General features: G+C 51.3%; 1 protein-coding gene across 1 annotated transcript; it reads left to right on the forward strand.

The window, feature by feature from the left end:
* The first annotated feature begins 807 nt into the window (after positions 1 to 807).
* Positions 808 to 11,838, forward strand: LOC117055894 (zinc finger protein 467-like). Its single transcript, XM_033165827.1, has 5 exons — positions 808 to 889; positions 5,900 to 6,011; positions 6,845 to 6,958; positions 7,837 to 7,941; positions 9,745 to 11,838. Exons 1-5 carry the CDS (start codon positions 866 to 868, stop codon positions 11,694 to 11,696), a joined length of 2,307 nt encoding a protein of 768 aa, XP_033021718.1. The 5' UTR covers positions 808 to 865; the 3' UTR covers positions 11,697 to 11,838.
* Positions 11,839 to 13,537: the final 1,699 nt, after the last annotated feature.

Genomic DNA, 13,537 nt, shown 5'->3' on the forward strand with positions numbered 1-13,537 from the left:
CTGCAGTTTCCAGCAAATGATATATTTCCACTATACAGCATAGCTGTCAACTTTCCCCCCTTTTTTATTCGGAATAAGGGAATTCCCCTTTAAAAAAGGGAAAAGTTGACAGCTATGATGTTGTTGTTGTTGTTGTTGTTGTTGTTGTTGTTGTTGTTGTTGTTGTTGTTGTTGAAATAAATAAATAAATAAATAAATAAATAAAGGACGTTCCTATTTTCATCGGAGAAAAGCGGAAGGGTATGCGCTTCTGCTATCCTCCTCAATCCACTAGTCCTCAAGGAGCCCCCGATTCCTCGTGCGCGCGCAGCTCCTTCCAGCGGGCTCCCTCCGCGCCCCCCCCCCCGCCGCCTTGCAACCCAACGGAAGCACGAAGCGCTGAATTGCAAGGCTCTTTCTCCCTCTCCCCACCCCCCCGGGCCCGGTGCCTGCTGGGAGATGTAGTTCCCCCCTCCGTCCGCCAAACAGGGCAATCCGGCGGCGCGCGGCCAGCAGGCGGAACCAGCCCGTTTTGCAAAAGCGTCTCTCTCTCCTCCTCCCTTTTTTTTGGGGGGGGGGGTGCGAGTCTTTGCAAGCGGGATCGGGGAAGGGGGGGGGTGCGGGGCAAGCTTTCCCCCGAGGAGCCGGCCCCGATCCTTCCGCGCGGGACCCCCTTAGGGCGTCGGGCCCGGGTGCGCGCACCTTCCCTTTCTGCAGGCGCGGGCTCTTTCTTCCGACGCACCCACATATTTTTTTTTTTTGGAGGGGTGTGTGTGTGTGCGCGCGCGTATCTGCCCCTCTCTCCTCTCCTCGCGCAGCGCGGGATCGGGCGCAGGAGGTGCGCGCTCTGCGGAGCCTGCCGCTCCCCCAGGACCCGGGCCCACGGATGGCCGTCGGGGCTGCCGCGCAGGTAAGGAGGCGGAGGCGGAGGAGTTCGGCTGCTTTGATGTGGCCGAGAGGCAATTAGTCCTCATTTGCATGTCTGCCGGGCCCCGAATGCCACCCAGGGAGGAGGAGGAAGATCAGACCTCGGGGGGGGGGGGTTGAAATCTTCGGGAGGCAGCAGGCCTGAAGCGGCGGAGAGAGGGGCGCCCGGGGGTCCCCGGAGCCGGGCAAAGGGGCGCAGGGGTCGTCCAGCAGACGAGAAGTGTCAAAACAACTCCTGCCCCCCCCTTTGGTTAAAAGTGCACACGGCTAAGGCCACGATCCTGCACCAGTCGCCTTGTAATGTGTATCCTAGAATGGTAGAGTTTGGAAGGGAACACGGGAGTCATCCAGCCCAGCCCCCTGCAATGCAGAACCTTCTGCCCAACGCGGGACTCGAACCCAGCACCCTGAGATTAAGAGTCTCGCTCTCTACCAATGGGGAGGTTTGCACGGCGGAGCGTCCCAAGGGGGGTTGTGGCCTTAGGGTCAAACTTCTGCAGAGGTGCCGGCGGAGACCCACGGGGGCCACCCTGTCCATCCCACCTGGCAAGGCAGGATTCGCATCTGAATCATAGAAATGTAGAGTCGGAAGCAGCGTCGGATCACAGGTCGCCGAGGCCAGGGGACACAAATTTGAGGCGATCCGTGACTGAGAATTTATATTTTGGGCCGCCAAGTTTTGGCCTCGCTCATAGAAGCAAAGTCTGCCCCTGTTGAAAGGGACCCCCAGGGGTCCTCTAGTCCAACCCCCTGCAATGCAGGGATCTCGGCTAAAGCACCCCAACTTCTGCTTCAAAACCTCCAAGGAAGGAGAGTCCACCGCCTCCCGAGGAGACCTTTCCACTCTCAAGCAGCTCTTGCCCTCGGAAGGTTCTTCCTGGTATGGAGCCAGAATCTCCTTTAAGTTGAATCTGTTACCAGTGCGGCAGGGGAAAAGAAACTCAAAGAAGCATTCGGAATAAAAACACCACTTATTTTCTAAGCGCTGAGCTGCGGGAAGCTCTGGCTTTTTCCTGCCCTCTGAAACCCTTCCTTCTAACCTTCATGCATCGCGGGTGCAACGGCTCGTTAGTTTGGGGCCATGAATAATATTTTCCGTAGCACTCTGGGCGCTGAAATGGAAAGGGAATCTTGATTCGAAGGCGTCTTTTCAAGCAGCGACTTTTATACAAGTGCAGCGCAAATCAGTTGTTTTTCCCGAACTAGATGATGCTCAATTATATAGCCTGTCATTATGAATATTGCTGCTTTCCCTCGAGGGATTTCAGGTGGGGAGTTGGAAGCCGACCGCTGTTCAGGTGCCACGGGCGATGATAACCTTGACGTTTACTTAACCGCGGTGCTTTTACTCGCGTGGCGCCTTCCCATCGCGAGGCTCGAGCTCAACCAAACTGCAGCCGCTTGCAGTTTATAAAGCGAGATCCAGCATGAGTTGGGCATTGAGCCCATTCCCTTTGGGAAAAACATGACTAGGAAGCTCATTTCACAGCCTTTATGTACCTTTGAGGATCGAAGCCACGGGTAGGCAAACTAAGGGCCAGGAGCCAGATGCAGCCCAATCGCCTTCTACAGGTGAAACTTGAAAAATTAGAATCATAGCTGTCAAGTCTCCCTTTTTTGCGGGAAACTCCCTTATTCCAAGCCGTTTCCCGCTGCTATCCCTTATTGTTGATATCCCTTAAATTTCCCTTTTATATGCCTGTTGTCTTTGTCCATGGAGTTTTCTTGGCAGGGATACTGGAGTGGGTTGCCAGTTCCTCCTCCAGGAACTGGCAATTGTGGTGAATTATGGTGCTGGAGGAGACTCTTGAGAGTCTCATGGACTGCAAGAAGATCAAACCTATCCATTCTCAAGGAAATCGACCCTGAGTGCTCACTAGAAGGACAGATCCTGAAGTTGAGGCTCCAGTACTTTGGCCACCTCATGAGAAGAGAAGACTCCCTGGAAAAGACCCTGATGTTGGGAAAGATGGAGGGCACAAGGAGAAGGGGAGGACAGAGGATGAGATGGTTGGACAGTGTTCTTGAAGCTACTAACATGAGTTTGGCCAAACTGAGGGAGGCAGTGAAGGATAGGCGTGCCTGGCGTGCTCTGGTCCATGGGGTCACGAAGAGTCGGACACGACTGAACAACAACAACAACAAAATTTCCCTTATTTCCGGGAAGGAGAGTTGGAGTCTGGGGACGCCTTGGGTCCCTGCCATTCTCAGCCCTGCCTGCCTACCTCACAGGACTGTTGTGGGGATTAAATGAGGACTAGGACCAGGGAGCTCCTTGGAGAAAAAGGTGGAATACAAATACCTAATAACAAACAGACAGACAGATATATAAAGAAGAAGATAAAATAGACAAATTTTTCTCGGCAACAGGGACTCAGATTAAGCATTGCTGCCCCGAACTGGAGGCAGGGCAGAGCCAACCTGGCCAGAAGCCATCAGTGGTCCTCTCCTCCTGCATGAATTGGCCTAATCCTTTTCTAAAGCCATCCAAGCCGGTGGCCATCGCTGCTCCCTGTGGCAGGGAGTTCCAGAGGTTAACCGTGTGCTGTGTGAATAAGTGCTTTCTTTTCTCTGCCCTGGTTTCTCTTTCCTGGGGTAAATTAATTTGTAGCCTGGGGGACAGGGATTACCGCAGCGTGGACTGTCCCTGAGAACTGTAGACCGTCCCCAGGGTGCTGGTCCCTTATTTTCAAATCCGAAACTTGACCACTGATTAGAATATCGTGGAAAAGTCCATTTATGTAAGTAATTGTCTTCATTAGCTACTGGAGTTTAATGTATGAGATAGACTCATGACATGCAAAGGGAGATATGTCAAGCCTTTGCTTGTTATAATTGTGATGATTATGGCGTACAGCTGATGAAAACCCCAAAGTTGAGATTGTTAATTTGGGGTTCTCATCAGCTGTACGCCATAACCATCACAATTATAACAAATAAAGGCTTGACATATCTCGCTTTGCATGTCATGAGTCTATCTCATATATTAGTTTCACCTTTTAAGTTGAATTACTGAAAGAAACGAACCTTTCCACGATACTCTAATTTTTCGAGTTTCACCTGTAAAGCCGGCCTGCAGACGGTCTGGGAACCAGCGAGTTTTTACATGAGTAGAATGTGTGCTTTTATTTAAAATGCATCTCTGTGGGGCATAGGAATTCGTTCATTTTTTCCCCCTTTGAAATATAGTCCGGCCCTCCACAAGGTCTCAGGGACAGTGGACCGGCCCCCGGCTGAAAAAGGTTGCTGACCCCTGATATAATCTATTCACCAAATGGCACCTTAAACCTAGGTTACATTTGCCACAATGGATTGTCTAGGCGCCATTTCTTTTCTCAGAGGAGAAGTTGTTCAATATTATTCCTTTCATTTCTATACCACGTTATTTTTTGAAGAACAGATCTCAACGTGCTTTGCAATCAGGGTGGATAAAAATCAATGAATTTTTAAAATAAACAAATCAGATTTTTTTAATTTAAATTGGATTTTTTTTAAATAAAATGCTTTTGGGGGGTAAATCTTTCTAAATATAGTTAGGTTACATTATAGTCCAATGGCTATTCATCAGGAAATAAGGATTTGTTTTAACTTTTTCATGTGTGCTAAAACTCAGTCTAAGTTTGTTTTTGGGTTGTTGTTTCTTTAAAAAAAGTTTAACCACATCAGTTAACAAACATGGATACATATGCTATAATGTTATTACTTTAGTTAAATAAATTGTTTAAATTGTTTTTAAGGAAATGATTATTTTTCTCCTTCCAATAAAGTACAGCAGAAAAGTTGTCCAAGTATAAACAGTTAACTTATTAAACCTCACGATCATTTCATAATTATCAGTCTATGTATTTCCAATAGTATAACCAAATCAGTAATTTTTGATATAACTGTAAAAACTACCCTGGAAATTTATTCTTCCAAAAATGAAACCTTCATCTGGCTGTAAATATTAAGATTATATCATAGAATCATAGAGTTGGAAGAGACCACAAGGGCCATCCAGTCCAACACCCTGCCAAGAATGAGTCTTTCTGTAAAAAAATATTTTAATAATAAACGACTAAACAACAACAAATAATAATAATAATAATAATATTTTTTTAAAAAAACCGGGCTCAGGGTGGCTAACACCAAATAGAAAGCATTGGTTAAAATGCGACTTAAAAACAGCATAAAATACAACTTAAAATGCAGTGTCAATATCAATAAAATTCAAAAATCCAGGGGTCATTTTTTTGAGGGGGGGGGGGGACCCCAGTCAGTAGACATCGAATGATCACCAGGGCCAACTGGCCAAGTTGGTTCTACTAGGGCCAGCAAGGAGACCAGGGAAGAATTCAAATGTGGGGTCCCAGAAAGGGTTTCTTCATAGAAGAGGAAAGGGGAAAAGGGAATCGAGGATCAGGCCAATTCAAATGGAAGGCCAGGCGGAATAGCTCTGTCTTACAGGCCCTGCGGAAGGAGATCAAATCCTGCAGGGCCCTAGTCTCGTGGGACAGAGCGTTCCACCAGGTCGGAGCCATCACTGAAAAGGCCCTGGCCCTGGGGGAGGGTAGTCTGGCTTACTAGTCAAGTCTTACTGACTAGTGATTTAAATCATGACTTAAATCGATTTGATTTAAATCAAATCCGCCCTGTTTGCAACACATCAAAACATCAAATATACAGCAATCCAGAATGAAACAAATGCAAGCTTGAAGGAGGATATTTCAGGTCCTTCTCTAAGGGACATCTGGCTTTTCCCAGTTGCCAACCTGCCACCCGGTCGTAAAATGTTCCTGGCACCCGGCTGATTTCTCACCCTGCCTACCTCGCCAGGTTGTTGTGGGGATGCAACGAGGAGCAGGTGGAACCACGTGTGCCACCTGGAGCTGGGATTACCGGGACAGGAGTTGTGGGAATAGCAGAGCTGAGATTTTCCAGTTTCCGCCCCAGCTCAGGGGCCCCAGTGCAGGTTGCCCCCCGTGATTCCTGACTTGCCCCGTGGTCCTTGCAGGTGCCAGTGCGGTGTGAGGACGCAGCCCTGTATCTCGCCCCCGAGCGCTGGAAGGAGTGGGCAGCGCATGAGGACGCCATGCGGGAGAATTACGGCGCCACCATCGCTTTGGGTAAAAGAAGGACGCTTTTTCGCCCTCCTCCCCCCTGCCCACAACCTGATCTCCTGTGGAATGAATGCGTGGAGCTTTTTTCTAGACCAGATATGGGGAAATAGAAGCCTGGAGGGTGGGGGGCAAATACAGTCTTCTGGGGCAGCCCCACATAGAGCACATTGCAGCAGTCTAATCTGAGCATGGGGTGCATTGGCCAAGTCATCTCTTGTTGTGCCTATTATTATCTTTATATTAAGTTATTTATAACCCAATTTTCCCCCAGCACCCGATGGTGTGTCATCATTGTGCAGACATAGATGTTCTAGGCATTTATGTACAGTCATACCTCGGGTTATGGCCACTTCTGGTTGCACGATTTTGGGATTCACACTGCGCCAAACCCGAAAGTAACGGAACAGGTTACTTCCGGGTTATGGCGCATGCGCAGAAGCACTAAATTGCACTTTACACATGTGCAGAAGTGCCGAATTGCACAGACGCAGCGGCATGGGTTGTGAACGCTGCGGGTTGTGAACATGCCTCCCGCACAGATCTCATTCGCAACCCGAGTGTCCACTGTATTTATTTGAGACATTTGTATACTATGGCTGGGGAAACCCAGCCAGGTGGACGGGGTATAAATAGGACGACGACGACAACAACAACAACAACATTAATAATAATAATAATAATAATAATAATAATAATAATAATAATACCCCGCCCATCTGGCTGGGTTTCCCCAGGCACTCTGGGCGGCTTCCAACAAAAGATTAAAAATACATTAAAACATCAGTCATTAAAAACTTCCCTAAACAACCACAATAAACGGCACGCTTTCTCTCTTGCAGGATCCCCAGTCACCAAGCCCGAGATGGTTGCCCAGATTGAGGAAGGCGGTCCGCTGCTGCTTAAGGGTCAGGGGGATGCCGAGACCAGAGAGAGGCCGGATGCTGCCGACGCAGGTTAGAGAAGCTGGCAAACCCATATTGGCAGCAGTGCGCTGTTGGATCGAGCGGGCTCTTTTCATGGTGGCCAGTGGGATGTTGGCCATCCAAGTTGGCGGCCCTCACTACCTCCTGTGGCAGGGAGTTCCTCAGTCTGACCCTCTGCTGTGCGGAGAAGGACTTTATATCATCTGTCCCGCATTCAATTTCATCGCATCCCCGCAAGTTCTGGTGTTAGGAGAGAGGGAGAAAAAGCTTTTCTCTCTCCGCTTCCTCCAGTCTGTGAATAATTTTGTGAACTCTTCTGGTGTTGCCTCTTCCTTGAATTTTCTCTGAACTAAAAGGCCCCAAGGGATGCGGGTTGCGCTGTGGTCCAAACCACTGAGCCTAGGGCTTGCTGATCAGAAGGTCGGTGGTTCGAATCCCTGTGATGGGGTGAGCTCCCGTTGCACGGTCCCAGCTCCTGCCAACCTAGCAGTTTGAAAGCACAAAGTGCAAGTAGATAAATAGGTACCACTCTGGCGGGAAGGTAAACGGCGTTTCCGTGCGCTGCTCTGGTTCGCCAGAAGCGGCTTTGTCATGCTGGCCACATGACCCGGAAGCTGTCTGCGGACAAACGGCGGTTCCCTCGGCCAGTAAAGCGAGATGAGCGCCGCAACCCCAGAGTCGGACACGACTGGACCTAACGGTCAGGGGTCCCTTTACCTTTACCTAAAAGGCCCCAAATGCTGCAGACTTTTTCACAGGGGAAATTGCTCCATCCCCAGGATAATTTTGGTCTCCCTCTTCCAACTTCAGGGCTTCCAAGGCCCCTGAGCCATTGGCCAAGTCGTTTATTTACCTCTGTGTCCTGCCCAAAGTGTGGTTTTTATTTTGTTTTTCTCTCCCCTCTGCAGGATGTGTCCCTCTGGAGACTGAGGATGCCAGGAAGAGCGAAGAGCAGCGAAGGGCCGGGGAGGAGCAGAGGATGAGAGGAGAAGCCCCGAGAGGCCCCGAGAGAGGTGAGGACTGTTATTTATTCTTATGATTGCAATGCGATGTGGGGCCCTTGATTCAGAAGCGGCAGTCAGTGCGGGATGCTGCAGCACGATTGCTGGCCTTGTTGGCGTATGACGCCTGCGCTCAGAGACCAGCACCGACTGCCGATCTGCTATGGGGCCGAGTTCAAGGTGGTGCTGTTAGTATACAAAGCTCTTAACAACTTGGGACCAGTTTAGCTTCAAGATAGCCTGACCCAATAAATGCCCTCTTGCAACTGGCACTCCTAACAGCTGCTACAATATCCTATATTGGGAAGCTTTTAATGTTTGACGTTTTATTAAGCTTCTATGTTTGTGGCGCTGTGGGTTAAACCACAGAGCCTAGGGCTTGCCGATCAGAAGGTCGGCGGTTCGAATCCCCGTGAGGGGGTGAGCTCCTGTTGCTCGGTCCCAGCTCCTGCCAACCTAGCAGTTCGAAAGCACATCAAAGTGCAGGTAGATAAATAGGTACCGCTCCGGCGGGAAGGTAAACGGCGTTTCTGTGCGCTGCTCTGGTTCGCCAGAAGCAGCTTAGTCCTGCTGGCCACATGACCCGGAAGCTGTATGCCGGCTCCCTCGGCCAGTAAAGCAAGATGAGCGCCACAACCCCAGAGTCGTCCATGACTGGACCTAATGGACAGGTGTCCCTTTACCTTTACCTTTATGTTTGTTGGAGCTGCCCAGAGTGGCTGGGTCAACCCAGTGAGATGGGCGGTGTACAAATAATAAAATTATTATTATTATTATTATTATTATTATTATTATTATTATTATTATTATTAATTCCCGTGCCTCCTGAGAGAGGAAGTTCCATAGATTAATTCTGCACAGTGTCTTTCACCGTTTATCTACATTGCATGTTCACAAGTTCTAGTGTAATGGAAGAAGGAGAGAAACTCTCCATTTTCTCCACCCCATGCTTCATTTTATAAACTCCGCCCCCAGTTTAAAAAAATAAAATAAAATCCTCCAAAATATAACAACCTCATGCAGATAAATAATGAAATATCCCACTCCAACTCAAAAGATAGTGTTTAGGCGATGCAAGAAGAATAACAACCGAATAATGTAAGTTCTTATCCCAGAATACTATTTGTATAGAAGGCAATCAACAGTTTTAAGTTAACCAAAAAGTTTATAATGTGTGAGGAGTCTTCCATTTTCATTTTTAGCCATATATTATTTCATAAACCAGGTCACCTAAAAAAAAACCCAAACGCTGCCACCTTTTGTCCTATGGGCATTGTCCCATCTCCCCTTTTTATATATATATATATTTTTTGGTTTTTACATATATTTCCATACATAACATTGTAATAAACAAAAATAGATAAAACATCCCCAATTGATGGCTTTCAAACCTACTCTCTAAATAACTGCGTTTTCCTATATTTCTTAGTACAGTATTATTAAATCACAATCTTATGTAAATATTAAATTGGCTATAATAAATAATAAGTATTAATTTTAACCTTACAAAACTTATTGTAACCTTATTAGTGATATTAATTGATTACAATTGTCTTTCAGGTATAGCATAAATTTGTTCCAGTCTTTCAGAAAAGTCTGATCCTGCTGGTTCCGGTTTTTCATTTTGCCAATTTGGCATAGTTCCATCCCCTTTAACCTTTTCCAACTCCTCGGTACCCTTTTTGAGGCGAGGCGGCCAGAACGGCACACCTTATTTCACCATAGATCTGAACGATGGGATTATGAACGCAGCATCCGGTCTCCCTGGGAATTTGTCCCCTAACGCCTCTTTCTTTGTGCCCTCGATCCCGGCAGGCGGGTGGCTGCTCCGCGCAGTGAAGGTGGAAGCGGAGGAAGAGTACTCGGAGTGGCCGGCGGGGCTGAGCGCGGAGGTGCTGCTCTCGGGACTGCCGGTCGCAGCGGGAGTCTGCAAGTCCGAGGGCCTGAACCCCGCGGAGGAGTACGGCGCCAACGGAGGAGGAGGAGGCCTGGGCGAGCTGTCGGGCTTGGCGCTGCAGCAGTGGCAGTTGCTGAGCGAGGAGAAGCCGCTGGGCTGCCCCCGGTGCGAGCACCCGGGACCCCCGGCGGCGGCCGGCCCCGGGGACCCCCGCCCCCGCCCCTTCACCTGCCCGCAGTGCGGGAAGGCCTTTGGCAAGAAGGCGCACCTGACGCGCCACGCGCGGGTGCACACCGGCGAGCGGCCCTTCGCCTGCGCCCACTGCGGGCGCCGCTTCTCGCAGAAGATCCACCTGGGCTCGCACGAGCGGGTGCACACCGGCGAGCGCCCCTTCCCCTGCGAACGCTGCGCCAAGAGCTTCCGCAAGAAGACGCACCTGGTGCGCCACCAGCTCACCCACACCGGCGAGCGGCCCCATGCCTGCCCGCTCTGCGACCGCACCTTCGTGCACCGCAGGCACCTGCTGCGCCACCAGCGCCTCCACGAAGAGGGGGGCCCGTCGGCGCACGGGGAGCTTCCAGAGACGGGTCAAGCGGCGACAGGGATCTACGGGGGTGGCTCCGAACCCGGGCAGGATGTGGGCGTCTGCGGTGGTGAGCATGGCGGAGTGGGGCAGGTCACAACCGTCGAAACCGGGCATGTAGCCGATGTCTGCGCAGAGCAGGGCAGACTTGGGCTGGCAACCGTTTCGTACAGCAACGAGGTCGGACTGGGGCAGTTTTCTGCCTCCTGCGTGGGGCACACGGAGCCGTATCCGAGTGCTGTTCTGTTTAAGGCTCAGGCGGATCCCAAGTTGGGGAGAGTCCCTGGCATGGAGCAACCCGGGCAGGGGGACGGTGGCATGGCAGCTCCCGGAATGGTCTACCCCGAGCAAGGCCACTTTGCTGCCCTCTGCAGGGCGCAGGGGGAGGCAGAGGGTGGAGCCCCCTGCATGGAGCAAGTTGGCAAGATCGAACCGCAAGAGGAGGAGGAGGAGGAAGAACCGAATCCTTGCCAGCGCCCGGAGGAAAAACCGTTCCTGTGCTCCGACTGCGGAAAGGCGTTTGCCTGGAGGAAAAACCTGGCATCGCACCAGCGGCTCCACGCAGAGGGCGGCCGCCCGTTCTCTTGCGCCGAGTGCGGGAGGGGCTTCAGCGACAAGCGCCACCTGACGGCGCACCTCCGCGGGCACATGGGCCTGCTGCCCTATGCCTGCCCGCACTGCGAGAGGAGCTTCGCGCACCGGGCCGGGCTGGCGGCGCACCAGTGTGGCGGGCACGCCGGGCAGCGCCCGTTCTCCTGTGGCGACTGCGGGCGCTGCTTCGCCCACAAGAGGCACCTGCAGAGGCACCGGCGTAACCAGCACTCGGCCGAGCGCCCGTTCTCCTGCGCCCAGTGCGGGCGAGCCTTTGGCACCCGGGCCAGCCTGCTGGCGCACGTCAAGTCCCACGCCGGGCAGCGCCCCTTCGCCTGCCCGCTGTGCGGGCGCGCCTTCAGCCGCAAGTCGCACCTAGCGCGCCACGAGGCGGTGCACACGGGCCTGCGCCCTCACGCCTGTGCCCAGTGCCCGCGGCGCTTCAGCTCCAAGACCAACCTGGTGCGCCACCAGGCTGTCCACACCGGCCTGCGCCCCTACATCTGCACCCACTGCGCCCGCAGCTTCAGCCGCAAGACACACCTCTTGCGCCACGAGCGCACGCACACCAGTGCCCCCCTGCCAAGCAACCCCACTGTGTGGCCGACTGCCTTGCCCCAGGCCTCCCAGCAGCAGCAGCAGCAGCAAGAACAACCCCTAATTTTCCCCATGGCTTTTGGAGCCACGTGGCAATGACCCAAAAGCCACGTAACTGCTGCAAGAAAGTGTGTATTCTGTCCTATAAAGAATCAAAACAAGCCCTGCAGAAATAAATTGTACACCAGTGTCAGTAGCCTAATTATACTGCAAAGTAAGCATATTTTTCATAATTCTGGAAGTTACACTCTTCCCCCCCCCCCCCGGCTAAGACAATAAACTTTTCATAATTTATTTTATTCTTGCTAGTCACTCAAACAGGCAATAAACTCCCTGAGGCATTGAAAGCCTTGCTGTTGGGATATATTCTCAGTGGCTTCTGAGGGTTCTCCAGGCTCTCTCTGCAACATCCAAGCCTAACTCCACCTCCATAAGGGCTAGTAGCTTGGGGTTATTTTTTTAATGAGATCCGGGAGAAGCTCAACGGCGCACTTTTTGCAGGGATTCTTTGAACACACACCTGAGATACACGAACCTGGCAACCGGCTCAGAGTGGGCGAAACGTCTCGGTATCCAAACATTTTCAGCTTTAAAAAATAATCAAAACTTTTTTTTAAAATGCCAAGAAATCATTTTAGTAGCACCCTCAAGCGAATGTACATTACGTTTTGTAAAGCCTTCTTTGATGGAAACAGAGAAAAAAAAAGTTATGTCAATTCTGACTTTAGCCCTGATGCTTTCAGAAATAAATGATCCTTCATAATATTTTGTGTGTGTGCACCTGGATGATGTGGGTGACGTCTAATATTAAGCACCTTGCAGGTTGGCCCTCTCTCACCCCAGCCGCCCTGCGCTTGCCCATCAGCGCACAACTCTTGAGTAAATTGCTGCCTTAATTCCAGAGGACTACGCAGCACCTCCTTAGTACCGGTAGCTGAGCTAGGTGCAGCTTGGCCCAGATCCATTATGGTATTGGTCCTGTTCTGATGACACCATGACTGACAGGGATCCATCATGGCCTGTGTGAGGGGGTGTCATGAAAGGGTTGGATGCAGAGGGATGGGGGGGAACCAGCTGGGGAAACCCCCCCCCCCCGGAAGAAGGCCCAGAGCCCACTGAGGGACAGTGATGAAAGGGTCAGAGGGAGAAGACTGGGAAGAGGAGGTGTTGGAAGCTGAAGAGGCAACAGGGTTTAGTGAGCGGGGAGAGTCTGTGGCAGAGAGCAGTCCAGACTTTGCAGAGTCAACCTCTCTCTAAGAATCGGCGCCCCAAATGAGATCTTTGGTAGAGTCAAATATTACAGCAGCCTTGTAACTACCTCCAGAAAAAACATGGCAGCCCCTGTGTCTACACAGGCCTCTTGGTGAACTGAGCATCTTCTTTGCATGCAGGTTCAAATCCTGCTGGAATCTCCCGGCAGGGTTGGGGAAGGCTCATGTCTGAAATCCTGGAGCACTGCTGCCAGTCAGTGTAGACAAGAGTGAGCTTGGGGGACCGGTGGTCTGACTCGGTTTTAGGCAGATCCCCATGTTCCTTAATATGGGTCCCAGGATCAGTTCCCAGCTTACCTGGAGAAAAGAGTCTCAGGTGGCAGGTGAGAAGAACGACCCTTTCACAGCTGCTGCCAATCAAAGTACAGGGTGAGTCTTTTAAAAGAGGCCCAGTGGAACATGTGTGCTCTGTATCCACGGGGCCTCTTTTAAAGGACTCATCCTGTATATACTGGGTGACATGGCCTGGTTGGACACAGAGGAATGGGGGGGGGGAACCAGCTGGGGAACTCCCCCCAGAGAAGAAGGCTCAGAGCCCACAGAGGGGTGGTGGGACAGTGATGAAAGGGTCAGAGGGAGAAGATGGGGAAGAGGAGGAGGTGGAAGCTGAAGAGGCAACAGGGCCTAGTGAGCGGGGAGAGTCTGTGGCAGAGAGCAGTCCAGACTCGG

This window comes from Lacerta agilis, chromosome 12 (assembly GCF_009819535.1).
Source record: "Lacerta agilis isolate rLacAgi1 chromosome 12, rLacAgi1.pri, whole genome shotgun sequence".
NCBI lineage: Eukaryota > Metazoa > Chordata > Lepidosauria > Squamata > Lacertidae > Lacerta > Lacerta agilis.